Genomic DNA, 19,887 nt, shown 5'->3' on the forward strand with positions numbered 1-19,887 from the left:
TTAGGAGGAACCCAGGGCCAACCGCACCAGCATATGGTCTCACAAGGGGTCTGAGGATCTCATCTCGGTACCTAATGGCAGTCAGGCTACCTCTGGCGAGCACATGGAGGGCTGTGCGGCCCCCCCAAAGAAATGCCACCCCACACCATGACTGACCTACCGCCAAACCGGTCATGCTGGAGGATGTTGCAGGCAGCAGAACGTTCTCCACGACGTCTCCAGACTCTGTCACGTCTGTCACGTGCTCAGTGTGAACCTGCTTTCATCTGTGAAAAGCACAGTGGCGAATTTGCCAATTTTGGTGTTCTCTGGCAAATGCCAAACGTCCTGCACAGTGTTGGGCTGTAAGCACAACCCCCACCTGTGGACGTCGGGCCCTCATACCACCCTCATGGAGTCTGTTTCTGACCGTTTGAGCAGACACATGCACATTTGTGGCCTGCTGGAGGTCATTTTGCAGGGCTCTGGCAGTGCTTCTCCTGCTCCTCCTTGCACAAAGGGTGAGGTAGCGGTCCTGCTGCTGGGTTGTTGCCCTCCTACGGCCTCCTCCACGTCTCCTGATGTACTGGCCTGTCTCCTGGTAGCGCCTCCATGCTCTGGACACTACGCTGACAGACACAGCAAACCTTCTTGCCACAGCTCGCATTGATGTGCCATCCTGGATGAGCTGCACTACCTGAGCCACTTGTGTGGGTTGTAGACTCCGTCTCATGCTACCACTAGAGTGAAAGCACCGCCAGCATTCAAAAGTGACCAAAACATCAGCCAGGAAGCATAGGAACTGAGAAGTGGTCTGTGGTCCCCACCTGCAGAACCACTCCTTTATTGGGGGTGTCTTGCTAATTGCCTATAATTTCCACCTGTTGTCTATTCCATTTGCACAACAGCATGTGAAATTTATTGTCAGTCAGTGTTGCTTCCTAAGTGGACAGTTTGATTTCACAGAAGTGTGATTGACTTGGAGTTACATTGTGTTGTTTAAGTGTTCCCTTTATTTTTTTGAGCAGTGTATAAAGCCGCATACAAACAGGGTCTCTTTTTTGCTTTCTTGAGTAAGGCAGATCCAAAATGCTGGTGTTTTAGCCTAGCTCAGTGCTTTCTGTGGCGATGGGGCGGCCAGCAGAAAACAGTGTAGGGGTTGGTAATGTTCTCTAGTTGCGCCGTGATTGGCTCAGTGTTCTGTCACTCATGGGGACACTAGTCACCGCAAAATCTACTGTACAAGGAGAGCTCGAAAATTCAAGCCCCTTGGGCGCTGCCATAGAGTTACATTAGACGTGCCCATCCAAGAAGGGTCAAGGTCATTGGCAAGAGAATAAATTCAAATCACGTTATATCTACCGTAGCTTTGATTGGACTGATCATGTCAACATCATACTTTCAAAATCTTAGCTAGCAAGAAAGCTGTCTTCATCATGAATCAAGTCGACAATCTACTGGCAAATCCTTTTCAATTCTTGTCATATGAAGAGAAATTATGAAAATAGATGACAGATAAAGCGTATCGGTGCTCATTGGCCATTGGACATAAACATTACACAACAAGTTGGAAATCTCAAATTCAACAATGAGTGATTTTGAAGGAATCAGTGGCTAACTGCAACCACTAGCCTGCTATTCAGTGGAGTGGGTGTGTGGTCCAACTCTATGTTTAAGGGTCTCTTTTCCAAGCTTAAATGCATAAACATTCAACATTGGTAATGATATGTATACTGTAGCTAAGAAAGTAATACTCAGTGTATGTTGTGAAGTAAGCTGTTAGTAGCCCATGTGCCTCACCCTAATAATTTGGTCCTTTTTCCCCTCATAATTCAGCCTACTGTTCTGAATTGGTATACAGGAAGTTTTACTGTAAGAACGGCCCATGTTCTGTATTCTGGCACTGTACATTTCAAAAGTGCTGAACAAATAGTTATATTGACTCCGTACGTCCTAGCTCTCTCATTAGTGACTTAATCTAAATTACAGATTGCCTCTTATCCGCTCGTCATCCCCTTATTCCATAGTTTGTACATCTCAATTGTCAGTAGAAACCACATTTGTTTAAGCAAGTCAGCCATATCCGCTTTGTTTTTTTAAAGGTAGTAAATGAGGCTGAATGAACTGTTTCGCTGTCAGACAAGGCTCCTCTTATAGCCAGGTGTAGCAGTGGTAAGGTGTTGGGCCTGCTGTTGGGACTCTGCTGTTGGGACAGCTTTATGTCGGCCCTAACAGTTTGTGGGCACCGTTTGACACCCTTAGAGTACAATGAATGTATTGTTTAGGGTTGTGTTGTGTAGTGGCTTTGCTGACATGCATTTAAAACATTTTTTGCCCCACCAAGATTTACAGTGCATTCGGAAAATATTTAGACCCTTTGACTTTTTCCACATTTTGTTACGTTACAGCTTTATTCTAAAATGGATTAAATGATCCCCCCCCCGTCAATCTTCCCACACTACCCCACAATGACAAAACCAAAATATATTTTTTGACATTTTGCTAATTTATATTAGATTATTTTTTTTAAATATAACATTTACATAAGTATTCAGACCCTTTACTCAGTACTTAATTGAAGCACCTTTGGCAGAGAATACAGCCTCGAGTCTTCTTGGGTATGACGCTACAAGTTTGGCACACCTGTATTTGGGGAGTTTCTCCCATTCTTCTCTGCAGATTCTCTCAAGCTCTGTCTGGTTGGATGGGGAGCTTTGCGGCATAGCTATTTTCAGGTGTCTCCAGAGACGTTTGATTGGGTTCAGGCTCTGGCTGGGCCACTCAAGGACATTCAGAGACTTGTCCCGAAGCCAACTCTTGCGTTGTCTTGGCTGTGTGCTTAGGGTTGTTGTCCTGTTGCAAGGTGAACCTTTGCCCCAGCCTGAGGTCCTGAACACTCTGGAGCAAGTTTTCATCATGGATCTCTCTGTACTTTGCTCCATTCTTTGCCTCGATCCTGACTAGTCCATGCCGCTGAAAAACATCCTCACAACATGATGCTGCCTCCACCATGTTTCACCGTAGTGATGGTGCCAGATTTCCTCCAGACGTGATGCTTGGCATTCATTCAAAATAGTTAAATCTTGGTTTCATCAGACCAGAGAATCCTGATTCTCATGGTCTGAGAGTCTTTAGGGGACTTTTGCCAAACTCCAAGTGGGCTGTCATGTGCTTTTTATTGAGGAGTGGCTTTCGTCTGGCCACTCTACCATAAAGGCCTGATTGGTGGTGTTGCAGAGATTGTTGTCCTTCTGGCAGGTTCTCCCATTTCCACAGAGTAACTATAGAGCTCTGGTAGAGTGACCATCGGAATCTTGGTCACCACCCTGACCAAGGCCCTTCTCTCCTGATTGATCAGTTTAGCCAGGCGGCCAGCTCTAGGAAGAGTATTGGTGGTTCCAAACTTCTTCCATTAAGAATGATGGAGGCCCCTGTGTTCTTGGGGACCTTCAATGCTACAGAAATGCTTTGGGACCCTTCCCCAGATCTGTGCCTCGACACAATCCTGTCTCGGAGCTCTACGGACAATTCCTTCGACCCCATGGCTTGGTTTTTGCTCTAACATGAACTGTCAACTGTGGGACCTTATATAGACAGATGTGTGCCTTTCCAAATCATGTCCAATCAATTGAAACATCTCAAGGATGATCAATGGAAACAGGATGCACCTGAGCTCAATCTCGAGTCTCATAGAAAAGGGTCTGAATACTTATGTCGATAAGGTATTTCTGTTTTTAATTTTGTATACATTTTCAAACATTTCTAAAAGCCTGTTTTGCTTTGTCATTATGGGGTCTTGTGTGTGCTGTAGATTGCTGAGGATTTATATTATTTAATACATTTTAGAATAAGGCTGTAACGTAACAAAATGTAGAAAAGTGAAGGGGTACATGCTAAAAATCGCCTCTGACTACAATGATTATGTGATATGATTTTTATTTAAATTAATGTTCACAACATGTAAAACACATTCTGCTTACAAGCATATTAAACATTTTCATAATTCAGATTCAACAATCCCACATTCCTGTACATTCCGTTATATTGTACAAACGGTACATAGACTTAAAACCTATGCATCTATAATCAATCTTTAATATCATCATGTGAATGTTATTATCATCTCTTTGAAATATACTTAAAGTGACATTTTTCAGGCAGAGGGCCAAAGGATGGCTAGGTGGTATGCTTGGGACCACCAACAGCTACAAACATTTTCCAAAGTGACAATCCTAATCTATCACCAAAAACAAAAACAGGGCATCACAGGAATAGAGAAAAATGCATGTTATGTCTAGATCTTTCTCCGTCCATTGAGATTATTCCCACAAGCCAGCAGAGCCTCACTTCTGAAACTGGGCTCCAAAAATGTCCTCATGGTACCTTTTCTGGATCTGCAAATAAAGAAACAAGCATTGTAAAATACTGTCCACCTACTACAGCATTGGAACTAGATTAAGAGGCATCATGGCATTCATATTAATGATTGAGAGGAAAGTGAACCAACCTTTAGTTGGGCCAGGTATTCTCCTGCCTGGGTGAGGGTGATGCCAAGCTGGCTGCTCAGAATCTCCTGTACTGCTAGAGTAACTCCCTGGGCCATGTTCACACCACCACACACATAGAAGTGGCCCTCCTTCTGGTGCAACACATTCAGCACCTCCTCTGCCATCCTCTCCCTCAGGACATCCTGGACATAGACCTGCTCACACACAGAGGCCAAAAGTTAGGAATAGGCGGCACAGTACAGGGAAATAGGAAACATTTAAAGCTTCAATCTTCCATTGAATCTCAAGCCAATCTGATTCAATCAAGCTTTTCAAACGCTCACTCAGTACATGCTTTGTTTCAAAATGATGCAACAGTACCTTTGGGTGACCTGGCTGGCGGGAATATGCGGAGGTAACACTCTTCAGGACCCCTCGCCTTCTCATCTCCAGTGTCTCCTCTTTGTATAAATGGTCAGTCTCCGAACTCTGGCAGCCAAACACCAGGCTCATAGGACTTCCAGAGAACTCTGTCAAGACAAAACCATAGCCCTTAAGGTCAGAGAGCTTGTATCAACAGACACACAGACAGGCACACAGACAGGCACACAGACAGGCACACAGACAGGCACACAGACAGGCACACACTACCTGGGTGTTTCATGTCGTGTAGCCGGTGTTGCCAGAAGCTTCGGAAGGGCGCGATGCCACTGCCAGCCCCCACCAGAATGACTGGAGTGCTGGGCTCTGCTGGGAGGTGGAACCCACCTGAACTGTAAACAGTAACACATAATCAGTTAGCTTCACTTTAAATAAAATCTCAATAAATTTTACTGGGGATAGGCCACAACCTAGCATTTTGTGCAATTGAAGAGTGTACCAGCCTACTGACATACAGTATGTTACAATATGTTCTATACCTGTAGATAAAACATGGTACCAGGTCTCCTTTCTTAATGGTATCCAGCCAGGTGCTGCAGACCCCGTGGTGAAGAGGACCCTGTCCATCTAGTGTAAGACCATTACAGAAAAATACAGTACAGTTACTTTCCCAGCCAAGAGATAGCAGTTCAAATTCCTTTCAAAGCATTTGATAACTGCTCTATTGTCATTTCTAAGTTGATTTTCCCTGTCCTGTACCTTGGAAGAGAGTGTTTACTGAATGTAAAAAAATGTAAAATCTACTGTACCTTGTGTGTGATAGTTGAGCACTGTCAGAGTGAGATGTAGCTCGTTGGGGTGGAGCTGAGGGGAGGAGCTGATGGAGTAGAGGCGGGGCTTGAGCAGAGGCAGCTGGCTGAGGAGGAAAGCTGCAGAGGGTTCTAAAGACGGGAACTCCTCCAGGACTTCCAGGAAGTTGGGAACACGGAACATCTTCCAGGTCGTGTACTCCTTAGAGTCCTGATGGCAAATGAAGACAGAAGCTAAATAACTTGCAAAACATCAGTTGATATTATTTTTTGGTAAGAGCATAGGCTTACAGAGTTCTATGTATGAAATAGTGCTACAGGAACCAATGATTTTTACATTTTCTTCAATTCAATACAATTCCAATAGGTGGTACGTCAAAACCTCTTCTTTCATGATATATTTAATTTTTATTTCAAAGACAATAATGAACACTAGTCCTGGAGACAAACAGAAGTTACCTTGGCCAAGGTCAGTAGACGCTGGCGGTGCCCGTCCTGTTTCGCCAACTGAGAGAGCTTGTGGAGGAGGTTTTGACAGGGGGGCGTGGTCACATCCAGGAAGTAGGTGAGTGCCTGAGACAAAGGGCATGCTGGGATGCGTCCGACAGTCTGCCAGTTTTTCTCATCATCTTTTGGGAAATAGAAATGCAGAGTAATTTTAATAGCGGAAATTTTTCGAAGACATGTCTTCCTCACAAAAATCTGATTTTACCGTGGTTAACTCAATCAGCACCATTATTAATGAATAGTGTTGTACCTCGGCAGGTGTCAGAACGGTATTCCAGTCGTAGGTACTGGTTGGTTTGGGGTGGTTGGGGAAGGAACTTTAGGATGCCAGCCACCAGTTGAGGGAGATTCCCTGGGAAAACACCAACATGGTCTCCTGGAGCAAAGTTCATGACCTCTGCACTTCTCTCCCTCTCCAACTCCACCAAAATGGTGGACCGGCTAGAAACAAGAATGACAATGCTGAATTAAACCCTGTCAAAATTGAGTCCTGTCAAAAACATTGAAAGAATTGCAATAATAACATGCTAGATGACAAGAACTGAACCTTGAATGGGGGCTCTGTAGATTATGTTTGCTCTTCAGTTTCATAGGGAAGACAGTTTTAGAGTGAATGGCTGAAAGTGCTGTGAAAGAGAGGACAATGAAAATCATCACATACAACTGGCTGACTGAAATACAAGACTAGTTTATAATGGTTTATAGTGCTACACCAGTCCCTTGTCAAATGTCCATCCCCTGGTCCATGTGTAGTACCTGTGATGCGGTCCTGGGGGCAGCTCTCCAGTGCTACGCGGTATCTCAGTGGGTCCCAGGCCTCGAAGAATCGCTCTGCCCCAGGGAGCTGCAGACTCAGCTGTCCCTGGATGTTGAACTCCTTATAAGCATCCTGGAAGCAGAGAAAGGGTCCTTAGGCTCAATGATTCAAAACACTACGTAGATCAATATGATATGCAAATGCTTATGAGAGTAAATATCATAACAGGTATATTTTGTAATGATACTACTGTAGTAGACATACCAGGAGTATGTTAATATGTATGCTATAAAATATACTGCAAACAGGATCATCGACACGTAGCTAAGATCCACTTAAGAGAGTGACATCCTCCCTTGTCCGCCTACCTTGAGAGCGGTGAGAGCCCAGGAAGAGAAGGCCTCCTCCTGTCCGTTCAGTTCATCCCCCTCTCCAGTGGGCGTCACCCGCTCTGCCCCCAGCTCCTCCAGCTTGGCATCCACGGCATGGGCGAATGCACAGAACTGTGGGTACATCCTCGAGCCCAGCCCAAACACACAGTACCTGGGGGAGGAGAGAGGAGATAAGACCAGTTTCAAAACTAAAGAGATGTCTCTGAAACTGTAGTCAAGCTGCAACTTCAACAAATGAGTACATCTTAAAGATATGTACGGTGCCTTCGGAAAGTATTCAGACCCCTTGACTTTTTCCACATTTTGTTAGGTTACAGCCCTATTCTAAAATGGATTCAATTGTTGTTGTTTTTCCTTTATCTACACACAATACTCCATAATGACAAAGCAAAAACTGTTTATTTTTTTGTGATAATTTATAAAAAATAAAAAACAGAATTATCACATTTACATAAGTATTCAGACCCTTTACTCAGTACTTTGTTGAAGCACCTTTGGCAGCAATTACAACCTTGAGTCTTCTTGGGTATGACACTACAAGCTTGGCACACCTGTATTTGGGGAGTTTCTCCCATTCTTCTCTGTAGATCCTCCCAAGCTCTGTCAGGTTGGATGGGGAGTGTGGCTGCATAGCTGTTTTCAGGTCTCTCCAGAGATGTTCGGGCTCTGGCTGGGCCACTCAAGGACATTCAGAGACTTGTCCCGAAGCCAGTCCTGCGTTGTCTTGGCTGTGTGCTTAGGGTTGTTGTACTGTTGGAAGGTGAATCTTTTCCCTAGTCTGAGGTCTTGAGCGCTCTGGAGCAGGTTTTCATCAAGGATCTCTCTGTTCTTTGCTCTGTTCATCTTTCCCTCGATCCTGACTAGTCTCCCAGTCTCTGCCGCTGAAAAACACCCCTACAGCATGATGCTGCCACCACCATGCTTCACCGTAGGAATGGTGCCAGGTTTCCTTCAGACGTGACGCTTGGCATTCAGGCCAAAGAGTTGAATTTTGGTTTCATCAGACCAGATAATCTTGTTTCTCATGGTCTGAGAGTCTTTAGCTGCCTTTTGGCTGCAGAGGTGGTTGTCCTTCTGTAAGGTTCTCCCATCTCCACAGAGGAATTGTAGAGCTCTGTCAGAGTGATCATCGGGTTCTTGGTCACCACCCTGACCAAGGTCCTTCTCCCCTGATTGCTCAGTTCAGCCGGGCGGCCAGCTCTAGGAAGAGTATTTGTGGTTCCAAACTTCTTCCATTTAAGAATGATAGAGGCCCTTGTGTTCTTGGGGACCTTCAATGCTGCCGAAATGTTTTGGTCCCCTTCCCCAGAACTGTGCCTCGACACAATCCTGTCTCGGAGCTCTACGGACAATTCCTCCGACCTCATGGCTTGGTTTTTGCTCTGACATGCACTGTCAACTCTGGGACCTTATATAGACAAGTGTGTGCCTTTTCAAATCATGTCCAAACAATTGATTTTACTACAGGTGGACTACAAGGATGATCAATGGAAACAGGATGCACCTAAGCTCAATTTCAAGTCTCATAACAAAGGGTCTGAATACTTATGTAAATAAGTTATTTCTGCATTTATTTTTTTGTTGTTGCAAAAAAGTTTTCAAACCTGTTTTTGCTTAGTCATTATTTGCTATTGTACGTAGATTGCTGAGGATAAAAAAATAAAAAAATAATTCAGAATAAGGCTAGAACGTAACAAAATGTGGAAAAAGTCAAGGGGGTCTGCTTCGGAAGGCACTCTACATGTACAGCCCAATACGGAGAGGACAATGCAGAGAGAAATGCTTGAGATACTACTTACCTTAACTTGTTCCTGAGATACTGCAAGGAGAAAAGCTGTTTCTTAAAACTCTAGAGAAAGAAATATTAACATGTTGAATATTGAGACATTACATTTTATAAATGTGGGGGAAAATACTTTTGTTAATATCTTCAAAATACCGAAACACAAAAACACACCTCTCCATTTCCAGGGGAGTCTCCATTCCCAAAGGTGCTAGTTACCACAACCAGAAGGCTCTCCTGTTCCATGTCACTGAAGTTATAGTCCTCCATACAGAGCAACTTTAAAGATATACAGAGCAGCTTTAGTTAACTTTGTAAACATTCTGGGCAATTTTGAGGACATTACTGACTTAAGACATCAACAGATTGTACATTATTGTACATTATACAAGCATTATACATTATACAAGCACATCTACTTGCTAACTCCCCGTTACGTGTTCTGTAAATTAACTCTTACTGAGCTCAATATAGTCCTCACATACATATAGATTCCAATTAAACTAGAGTTTTACATTTATTCACAGTGGTTAAAACACACAAATGCCCTGAAGGACATTAGCCTGAGGCAGTAGGCCCTCTATCAGCCTTTATAGAGATGAGATAGATCTCCTACCCTGGAGTTGAAGGCACAGTTTAGCATGGAGTTCAGTCTCTGGGCCAATGTCTGTGATTTCCCTGTTTCAGTAGCATACAGGACAGTGCAACGCACCCTGTTAGCCAGCACTTTGCTCATGAGGGTTGAAGAAAAGAGCGCCGCCCTATAGGAAGGAACCAGACATGAATGATAATACTTTGTAATGCATTATGAGCATGGCTTAGCTCAACCTCAACCATTATATGTATTTATAGTGGCTGGCGAAAGTTTTCACCCCCCTTGGCATTTTTCCTTTTTTGTTGCCTTACAACCTGGAATTAAAATAGATTTTTGGGGGGTTTGTATCATTTGATTTACACAACATGCCTACCACTTTGAAGATACAAAATATTTTCTATTGTCAAACAAACAAGAAATAAGTCAATACTTTGTAGAGCCACCTTTTGCAGCACTTACAGCTGCAAGTCTCTTGGGGTATGTCTCTATCAGCTTGGCACATCTAGCCACTGGAATTTTGGCCCATTCTTCAAGGAAAAACTGCTCCAGCTTCTTCAAGTTGGATGGGTTCCGCTGGTGTACAGCAATCTTTAAATCATACCACAGCTTTTCAATTGGATTGAGGTCTGGGCTTTGACTGGGCCATTCCAAGACATTTAAATGTTTCCCCTTAAACCACTCGAGTGTTGCTTTAGCAGTGTGCTTAGGGTCATTGTCCTGCTGGAAGGTGAACCTCCATCCCAGTCTCAAATCTCTGGAAGACTGAAACAGGTTTCCCTCAAGAATTTCCCTGTATTTAGCACCATCCATCATTCCTTCAATTCTGACCAATATCCCAGTCCCTGCCGATGAAAAACATCCCCACAGCATGATGCTGCCACCACCATGGGTTTGTGCCAGACATAGTGTTTTCCTTGATGGCCAAAAAGCTCATTTTCAAGTTCATCTGACCAGAGTACCTTCTTCTATATGTGTGGGGATTCTCCCACATGCCTTTTGGTGAACACCAAACGTGTTTGCTTATTTCTTTCTTTAAGCAATGGCTTTTTTCTGGCCACTCTTCCATAAAGCCCAGCTCTGTGGAGTGTACGGCTTAAAGTGGTCCTATAGACAGATACTCCAATCTCCGCTGTGGAGCTTTGCAGCTCCTTCAGGGTTATCTTTGGTCTCTTTGTAGCCTCTCTGATTAATGCCCTCCTTGCCTGGTCCGTGAGTTTTGATGGGCGGCCCTCTCTTGGCAGGTTTGTTGTGGTGCCATATTCTTTCCATTTTTTAATAATGGATTTAATGGTGCTCCATGTGATGTTCAAAGTTGCTGATATTTTTTTATAACCCAACCCTGATCTGTACTTCTCCACAATATTGTCCCTGACCTGAGTGCCGCGGTCTTCATGGTGCCACTTGCTTGGTGGTGCCGCTTGCTTAGTTGTGTTGCAGACTATGGGGCCTTTTAGAACAGGTGTATATATACTGAGATCATCTGACAGTTCATGTGACAATTAGATTACACACAGGTGGATTTTGGTTGGACCAGATGTTATTTAGGGGCTTCATAGCAAGGGGGGGGATACATATGCATGCACCACTTTTCATTTATTTATTTTTTAAATTTTTGAAAAAGTTATTTTTTCATTTCACCAATTTGGACTATTTTGTGTATGTCCATTACATGAAATCCAAATAAAAATCAATAGAAATCACAGGGTGCAATGCAACAAAATAGGAAAAATGCCAAGGGGGATGAATACTTTTGCAAGGCACTGTATAGCTATGTCAATGATATGATTAGGACTGCATTATAATTTATAACTCATGAATATGTTTATAAATCATTACAGATATGGGTGTCATAGTCCCTGGAAGGTTACCTGGCCACCGCTTTGAAGCTGATCTGTTGCTTCTTCAGGCACATCTCTCCATTTCTCCAGACATGGGTCGTCCAGGGGTCAGGCTTCAAACAACAACAGCAACAACAACAGTCACATACGATCATATAGCAACTGCCCTGTAATTCTGTAAGGTGGACCTTAACCAGGTGAATTATATAGCCTAGATACTATGCACAATACAGGATGGTGTCTCAGTATCTACCTGGTAGTAGAAGAAGGGAGAGAGGATGTAGTTGACCATCTCCTGGTGGAAGACGGGGGTAAGGGAGCCAGACATGGGAGGAACCAGCCAGGCCCAGTCTGCAGGGCAGCCGCCGCGCAGTCGGAACTCTGTCTCCAAGTGCTTCATGAAGGACTCAGCTGCAGAGTGGTGGTCTGTGATGGTTACCTTGTTCTTCTGCAGCATACAGTAATGAGACAAAAGGAGTGCATTTATCTCAAGGAAAACTCCAGATGATGGCTGAACCATTGTCATTGTAGTGTAGCATCCTCTGGCAAAATATTATGGGATGGAAGCATCTTACTTTAATGCAAGGAAACTTAAATCCGTTTTACGTAATTTCTCCCAGCAAGTTACATGTGCAACCAGAGGGAAAAAAACTCTACACACAGAGACGCGTACAAAGCTCTCCCTCACCCTCCATTGGCAAATCTGACCAGAACTCTATCTTCCTGATTCCTGCTTACAAGCAAAAACTAAAGCAGGGAATACCAGTGACTCGCTCAATACGGAAGTGGTCAGATGACTCAGATGCTAAGCTATAGGACTGTTTTGCTAGCACAGACTGGAATATGTTCCGGGATTCTTCCAATGGCATTGAGGAGTACACCACATCAGTTACTGGCTTTATCAATTAGTGCATTGATGACGTCGTCCCCACAGTGACCATACGTACATAACCCAACCAGAAGCCATGGATTACAGGCAACATCCGCACTGAGCTAAAGGGTAGAGCTGCCGCTTTCGAACCCAGACGCTTAGAAGAAATCCCGCTATGCCCTCCAACAAACCATCAAACAAGCAAAGTGTCAATACAGGAATAAGATTGAATCCTACTACACCGGCTCCGATGCTTGTCGGATGTGGCAGGGCTTGCAAACTATTACGGACCCCAACGGAAAGCACAGCCGTGAGCTGCCCAGTGACACAAGCCTACCAGATGAGCTGAATGACTTCGATTCGCGATTCGAGGCAAGCAACACTGAAGCATTCATGAGAGCAACAGCTGTTCCGGACGTCTTTGTGATCACGCTCTCTGTTGCCGATGTAAGACTTCTAAAAAGGTCAACATTCACAAGGCCGCAGGGCCAGACGGATTACCAGGACGTGTACTCCCAGCATGCGTTAAACCAGCTGGTAAGTGTCTTCACTGACATTTTCAACCTGTCCCTGACCGAGTCTGTAATACCAACATGTTTCAAACAGACCACCAGTCTTTGTGCCCAAGAACACCAAGGTAACCAGCCTAAATGACTACTGACCCGTAGCACTCACGTCTGTAGTCATGAAGTGCTTTGAAAGGCTGGTCATGGCTCACCTCAACACCATTATCCCAGAAACCCTAGACCCACTCCAATTTGCATACTGCCCCAACAGATCCACAGATGACACAATCTCTATTGCACTTCACACTGCCCTTTCCCACCTGGACAAAAGGAAGACCTACGTGAGAATGCTATTCATTGACTACAGCTCAGTGTTCAATACAATAGTGCCCTCAAAGCTCATCACTAAGCTAAGGACCCTGGGTCTAAACACTTCCCTTTGCAACTGGATCCTGGACTTCCTGATGGGCTGCCCCCAGGTGGTAAGTGTAGGTAACAACACATCTGCCACACTGATCCTCAACCCGGGGGCCCCTCAGGGGTGCGTACTCAGTCCCCTCCTGTTCTCCCTGTTCACCCTTGACTGCATGGCCAAGCACGACTCCAAAGCCATCATTAAGTTTGCTGACGACACAACAGTAGGCCTGAACACCGACAATGATGAGACAGGTCAGAGACCTGGCAGTGTGGTGCCAGGATAACAACCTCTCCCTCAACGTGATCAAGACAATGGAGATGATTGTGGACTATAGGAAAAGGAGGGCCGAGCACACCCCATTCTCATAGAGCAGGTTGAGAGCTTCAAGTTCCTTGGTGTCCACATCACCAACGAACTGTCATAGTCCAAACACACCAAGACATTCATGAAGAGGGCACTACAATGCCTATTGCCCCTCAGGAGACTGAAATGATTTGGCATAGGTCCTCAGATCCTCAAAAAGTTCTACAGCTGCACCATCGATAGCATCCTGAATGGTTGCATCACTGCCTGGTATGGCAACTGCTCGGTCTCCGACCGCAAGGCACTACAGAGGGTAGTGCGTATGGCCCAGTACATCACTGAGGCCAAGCTTCCTGCCATCCAGGACCTCTATACCAGGCGGTGTCAAAGGAAGGTCCTAAACATTTCCAAAGACTCCAGCCACTCTAGTCGTAAAATGTTCTCTCTGCTACCACACGGCAAGCGGTACCGGAGCGCAAAGTCTAGGTCCAAACTGCTTCTTAACAGCTTCTACCCCAAGCCATAAGACTCCTGAACAGATAACCAAATGGCAACCCAGACTATTTGCATTGACCCCCCCATTTTTACGCTGCTGCTACTCTCTGTTTAATTATCTATGCATAGTCACTTTACCTCTACCTACATGTACATATTACCTCAATTACCTCAACTAACCTGTGCCCCCGCACTTTAACTCTGTACCGGTACCCCCTGTATATTGCCTCACTACTGTTATTTTAGTGTTGCTCTTTAATTATTTGTTATTTTTCTATTTTTGTCTTTTTTTCATTTTTATTTGTATTTATTTATTGTTTACTTCAGTTTATTTAGGAAATACTTTCTTAACATGTATTTATTTCTTAAAACTGCATTGTTGTTTAAGGGCTTGTAAGTAAGCGTTTCACTGTAAGGTCTACACCTGTTGTATTCGGCACATGTGACAAATAAAAATGGATTTGATTTGATTAGAAAATTGTAGATATTTTAAAAAAAATAACTAAACAACAGCAACAACAAGAACATAACTTGGGATTTATACTGGGAATAACATCATTCAAAAGGCACTCGTACATCTGAGCTATCTTTTTTGCAGGCAGGAGCATGGTAACAGTTGAATAAGATGAGAAAAAAGAATAACATGCCTTTGAATTGGCCCTGTATATGTGAAGGTTACCTGGAAACTGTATATGACTGCAACATTGATGGTCACCAAGGCCTGGTCCTTCCACAGTGAGGACAGCTTGTGTGTCTCCAGGCCCATCCTGCGACCCACTTCCTGTACGGACAGGAAGCCAAAAGATTCTCATCCATTGCATCATTGTCAAGTCAGCCAGAATTGTGTTGCAGAGGCGTGAAACAAGAAAACATTTTTAAACAGAAAATTATATTTTTGGTTATTGCTGATGAGGTTACCTCCTCCATTTCAAAACATTTGCTAATCGTGCTGAGCACGACCCTGTGCTGTAGCCATGGTGATTACCTATGAAAGTGAGTCTTACCTCCAAGATGTTATAACGCTGATAGTCACAGAAATCCCTCACGCCAATCTCAGTGCCCATGTACCAGCCATTAAAGGGACAGGCTGGGAATTCAAGTCCACCAATCTCCATCAGCATGTTGGACACCGCAGGCAGAGCATACCACTTCAGTCCTAGGTCTTGGAACCACTTATGCCTAATGACGAAAGATCAACACAATATATTTGCTAATAATATATAAAAGAGGATGCCCAAAAACACCACCACTAGGATAGATGTGGTTAGTTTCTGTAGTGAATCATTCTGTCCTCAATGTGACATCTTTTTCATACACAATGAGTTACATACACACAGTTGTGCTCACTCTACCAAAGGTGCTTGAAACACTTGAATCAATTCAGTATTGTGTCCAGTGAAACGAATGAAGGACCACTTTGGAGTGGTTAGACATTTAAATAAAAGAAAATGGTACAGGTCATTGGGCCCTCCTAGAGCTGGCTTTGGGAAGCTATTTGGATAAAGGAATGTTGCCTTGCAGACAAGTTCTATAGAGCTCTTCACTCTCTCCCATTCAGCTCCGTTCCTCAAGAGCTCCAGACGGCTGATTTAAAAAAAACTATTTTAGAATTCAAGCTCTTGAGCGACTGTGGGCAATGGTTTGAATTTACCCAGGCAGCTACATAACACATTGACTTAATTAGATAACTACTACTTAAAAACATCACCATGGCTATGGAGGCCTGATGGTCTGAATCCTATGTATCTCTGATGAATGCAATCAATGGCAAATCTAGTATGGAATCAAACGGATTTGCATACACGTGTGTCATAACATAACTGTTATGTAGTGGTATTGTAACCAAGCAACATCTCTTTGCCAATGAAAGTCATTGTATGTAGTGGAATAGCTATGATAACTCTCTGCAGGCTTGACCTTGTATTTGTTCTCAAAAGTGTGTTTAGATAACCATCCAATAGAAACCAAACAAGTCACTCACTGGGGGTGTTCCATGGAAACCTCCAAGATCAGGTGTGGAGGGATTTCATAAAGGTCTGGGTCCTCCCCATTGACCTGTAGGACTAGCGGCAACACATCGAAGAGGCCGTATTGAGGTTTCCATCCAAGCTGGATACAGATCTTTAAGAACACAGGACAAAAGTAACTAACTTTTAAAAATGTATCTTTTCAAATGAACACATACAGTATCTGAGCTCTATCTTAGATGTTTGAGTGGATGTTATTGAAATAGTTGGGGTAGAGAATGGTGGCTAAAGCTACTAGATATAGTACCTTAGTGAATTCTACACTGGATGGGTCTCCCTGGATACTGCCATCAGGCATTTGGTAACCTGCATACTTCAACAACTGGCCGTTCCACACCCGGAAATCATGCCCGTCTTCCTTTCTCTGAGGAAAGACGGTAATCGCAGACCTGAAATAAATAAGACACAAGAAGAAGATCTGTAATAACATGTATGGACAAACTAAAATATTCATGGAAGGACCTTGAAAAACTGTCCCTTAACAAAGTAAATTACCTATACCAGGGTTCCCCAATATGCAGCCCATGGGCAATTTTATTTGTTTTCTATGGAAGAAATGTATAAATAGCCTAATCATTTTTGTTGTTGACATAAAAGTAAAGTAAAGGGTTGAAGGTTCAAGTCAATAAAAAATACAAAATAAAATTATGCCATCTGGTTTGCTTAATATAAGGAAGTTGAAATGATTTATAATTTTACTTTTGATACTTAAGTAAAGTTACATTTTAGTAATTCCATTTACTTCTGATACTTAAGTATATTTGAAACCAAATACTTTTACACAAGTAGTATTTTACTTGGTGACTTTCACTTTTACTTGAGTCATTTTATATCAAGTTATCTTACTTAACTTTTACTCAAGTATGACAATTGAGTACTTTTCCCACCACTGCACTGAGTTGAGAGTTTTCTTTTGAAGAGATTATCTTTACTCGGTGTTTTCCGCCATCTGCCTTATTATCTCATACTTCCAATCCTTTCATGTTTCACGAAGAATGCTGCATTAGTTAGGCAACCTCAGAAAGTAGGGCTGTCGGTCACCTAGGAATAGATTAAATCCGTGCGTCTAAAATGCACGCTATAGCCCGATTTAAATTGAAAGGCAATGTTGCTGTGTTCGCTTAGACTTAATTCACGTTATCGCTGCATATGATGGCTCAATCGAAAATGACCTTTCAATTACAATCGCGCTGTAATGCGGATGTTCCATGCAGCGGATTTAATTTAGCCCCTTTTCTTTCTTGTGCTGTGTTTGTTTACCTTAGGTTTCCTCCATTTGTGGCAAACTGTAAGTGTTCGCACAGAAACTGGAACATATCCTGAGTAGTCTTGCACTTTCTGGCATCAAACAGCTGCAGAACAATCCAAGAAACATGTATCATTAATTAGGTTAACCTACACATAGAACACACGCCCATGTGCATGCATGAAAAACACAAACAAGAATAGATACTGATATTGATACCCAATAGATAATGAGAAACATAAATGTATCTCTTCTGCCTTGTATGTTTTCTTACTTGTAAATTGGACCACTGAATCCTGCCGATGCATCTTGGGGCGTTCCTCCATGCTTGCCGAGCACCAAACGCTAATTCCTCAAAAGTCAATTGATAGGTTCCTGTGGAATCTATCTCCATAGTAATTTCCTCCAATCTGGCGAGGTGGTGTTCAATTTTGGGGCTATGCATTTGGAATTAAATTAGGATATGTGTAAATCATGGAAAACAAACACATAGTACAATATAGAGTGGATAAAACATTTTCCCATTACAAACCTTTTGTAAGGCCCACATAGATGCTTCATAAATGATCTATAAGCAAATTCGTACAATAGGCTATAAAGGCTAACTTGAGTAACTATTTTCCCATACAGTCATAATTTATGAAGCATCTATGAAGGCCTTGTACAATAAAGGGTTTATAAAGGCTCTTAAATGAACGACAGAAAATATAGGCTACAAACTACAAATGCCTATAAGGCATTAAACAATTTTGCAATATTAACCAACAGTGTGTATTTTACAGATTCAGCACTTAGTGGTGTCAGGCAATGGGTTGCACAAATTCGGAATAATAATAATAATTGTCATCGTCTTTAGAGAAGAATTACACTTATTACTTACATTTTGAAGGACTTGTAGTATTGGTTGATTAGGTCGATAGCCTGAGGTAGGATTTCAAGAGTAGCATATTTGGGACCGCGCAGAAGAGCCTTCGGAGTCATGACAGAACCTTCACAAACTTTTGATGTGCATGGTTGGTTCTGCATATGAAATAAAATAAGAACGTTTCAATTCAAAGTCATTGCTTTATTTTATAGTGTTCTATCTTTTATAAAATAGAAAACACTACAATTCAGGCGCAGCTTCATAATTTGAGCAAAAGAGCTAAACAAATAAATTGCGGTACAATACCACGCCACACACAAAGCATCATAAACTGTAAACGCACCTTGACTGCCTGGTGGTGCAGCATGTCTTTGCGACTTGAGCCATCCTTCACGTTACGCACAGGTATCGAAAACGGACACCTGTTGGCTCTCGTTTCCCACTATGTGATGAACATACAGGAAAAACGGGTTAAACTTATGTCGCTTGCTTTTAGCACATTTTCTACATTTATTTCGTCTGTAATCTCAATTCTTACCTTATTTGGTTTAGTCTGGTGAGACATTTTGGTTTCATCATCCTGAAGCAGCTTCATCTTCATAATTGTAAAATAAATGCAGTTCATTATCATATTTGGAAATGTCATTTATCTAAATGATTCAAAATGTAAGTGCTTATAGGTTATTTTACTTTGAGTTAAATAATTTTAAGTTAATTGAGTAACAAACAAATATGAATATTTTGTTTAATTAAAGTGAAAAACCAAATGTTTAAGTTAAAATGTGCTCAATAGCTTTCAGTGTTGTGGCATAAACTCTTAAAAACGTTCGAATTTAAGTTATCTAATAATCCCGGGATTTATTCTTACCTTGAACTCAAGGTGAGATGAGCATCAATTCCTCTCTGAAAACTTTCCTCCTGAGTTCTTTCCATTTATACCTGCCTGTAACGAAACTTGGCCAGGCTTATAGGGACCTGCCCCCGCTGTGTTACAGGCAGGTAGGCTATAACGAATTACAAATAACATTTTTGTGGCCAGCTTGTTTTTGAGGTAGGTCTAATTGAATCTGGCTTGGTTTCAACACATTGTTTGGCAATCCCCATTAGAAATTAAAGACTGTAACAAACAGGTGGGAAAAGTCCCTTTAGAAATACAATATTGCATTCCCACAGATCTGTTGAGGCATTCATTAAATATGCAGTAGATTCATAACCAGACAAGACACAGCAGATAGATGACGGAAATGCTGTGTTTTTGCAATAAATTGCATTTTTGTAAGACATTTCTCACATAATTTCCCGTTTTCTAGTTTTGGATGACAACTGCAAAGCGTAGACATCAAATCAAAATAAAATAAAATGTTAAAATGTTAAAATGTTACAAGCCTTTAACCAACAATGCAGTTCAGGAAATAGAGTTAAGAACGTATTTACTAAATAAACTAAAGGAAAAAGGAAAATAAAAAAGAGCACAGTAAAATATTTAAGAGGGTATATACAGGGGTACCAGTACGGAGTCAACGTGCTGGGGTACAGGCAATGTAAATAGACCACTATGTAACAGAATATAACATCATAAAGAGGGTAAATCCACATAAATTCAATCACTTTTTGAAAGCATCCTTTCA

General features: G+C 42.5%; 1 protein-coding gene across 2 annotated transcripts; it reads right to left on the bottom strand.

The window, feature by feature from the left end:
• Positions 1-3,898: 3,898 nt before the first annotated feature.
• nos2b (nitric oxide synthase 2b, inducible) lies at positions 3,899-19,294 on the bottom strand. Of its 2 annotated transcripts, XM_014214976.2 has the most exons (26): positions 19,128-19,294; positions 18,798-18,854; positions 18,603-18,701; positions 18,275-18,414; positions 17,669-17,831; positions 17,409-17,500; positions 16,396-16,537; positions 16,103-16,242; positions 15,126-15,300; positions 14,801-14,902; positions 11,782-11,976; positions 11,559-11,641; positions 9,712-9,856; positions 9,270-9,374; positions 9,112-9,161; positions 7,289-7,463; positions 6,920-7,052; positions 6,711-6,789; positions 6,414-6,604; positions 6,116-6,285; positions 5,657-5,867; positions 5,387-5,474; positions 5,118-5,239; positions 4,848-4,996; positions 4,487-4,681; positions 3,899-4,373 (listed from the first exon to the last, which is right to left on the bottom strand). In XM_014214976.2, exons 2-26 carry the CDS (start codon positions 18,852-18,854, stop codon positions 4,323-4,325), a joined length of 3,252 nt encoding a protein of 1,083 aa, XP_014070451.1. In that variant the 5' UTR covers positions 19,128-19,294; the 3' UTR covers positions 3,899-4,322. The 2 variants fall into 2 exon arrangements, with proteins under 2 accessions (XP_014070451.1, XP_014070450.1); XM_014214975.2 differs by lacking the exon at positions 19,128-19,294 and having other exon boundaries at positions 18,798-18,905.
• Between the last annotated feature and the right edge of the window lie 593 nt (positions 19,295-19,887).

The sequence above is a fragment of the Salmo salar genome, chromosome ssa09 (assembly GCF_905237065.1).
Source record: "Salmo salar chromosome ssa09, Ssal_v3.1, whole genome shotgun sequence".
Lineage (NCBI taxonomy): Eukaryota > Metazoa > Chordata > Actinopteri > Salmoniformes > Salmonidae > Salmo > Salmo salar.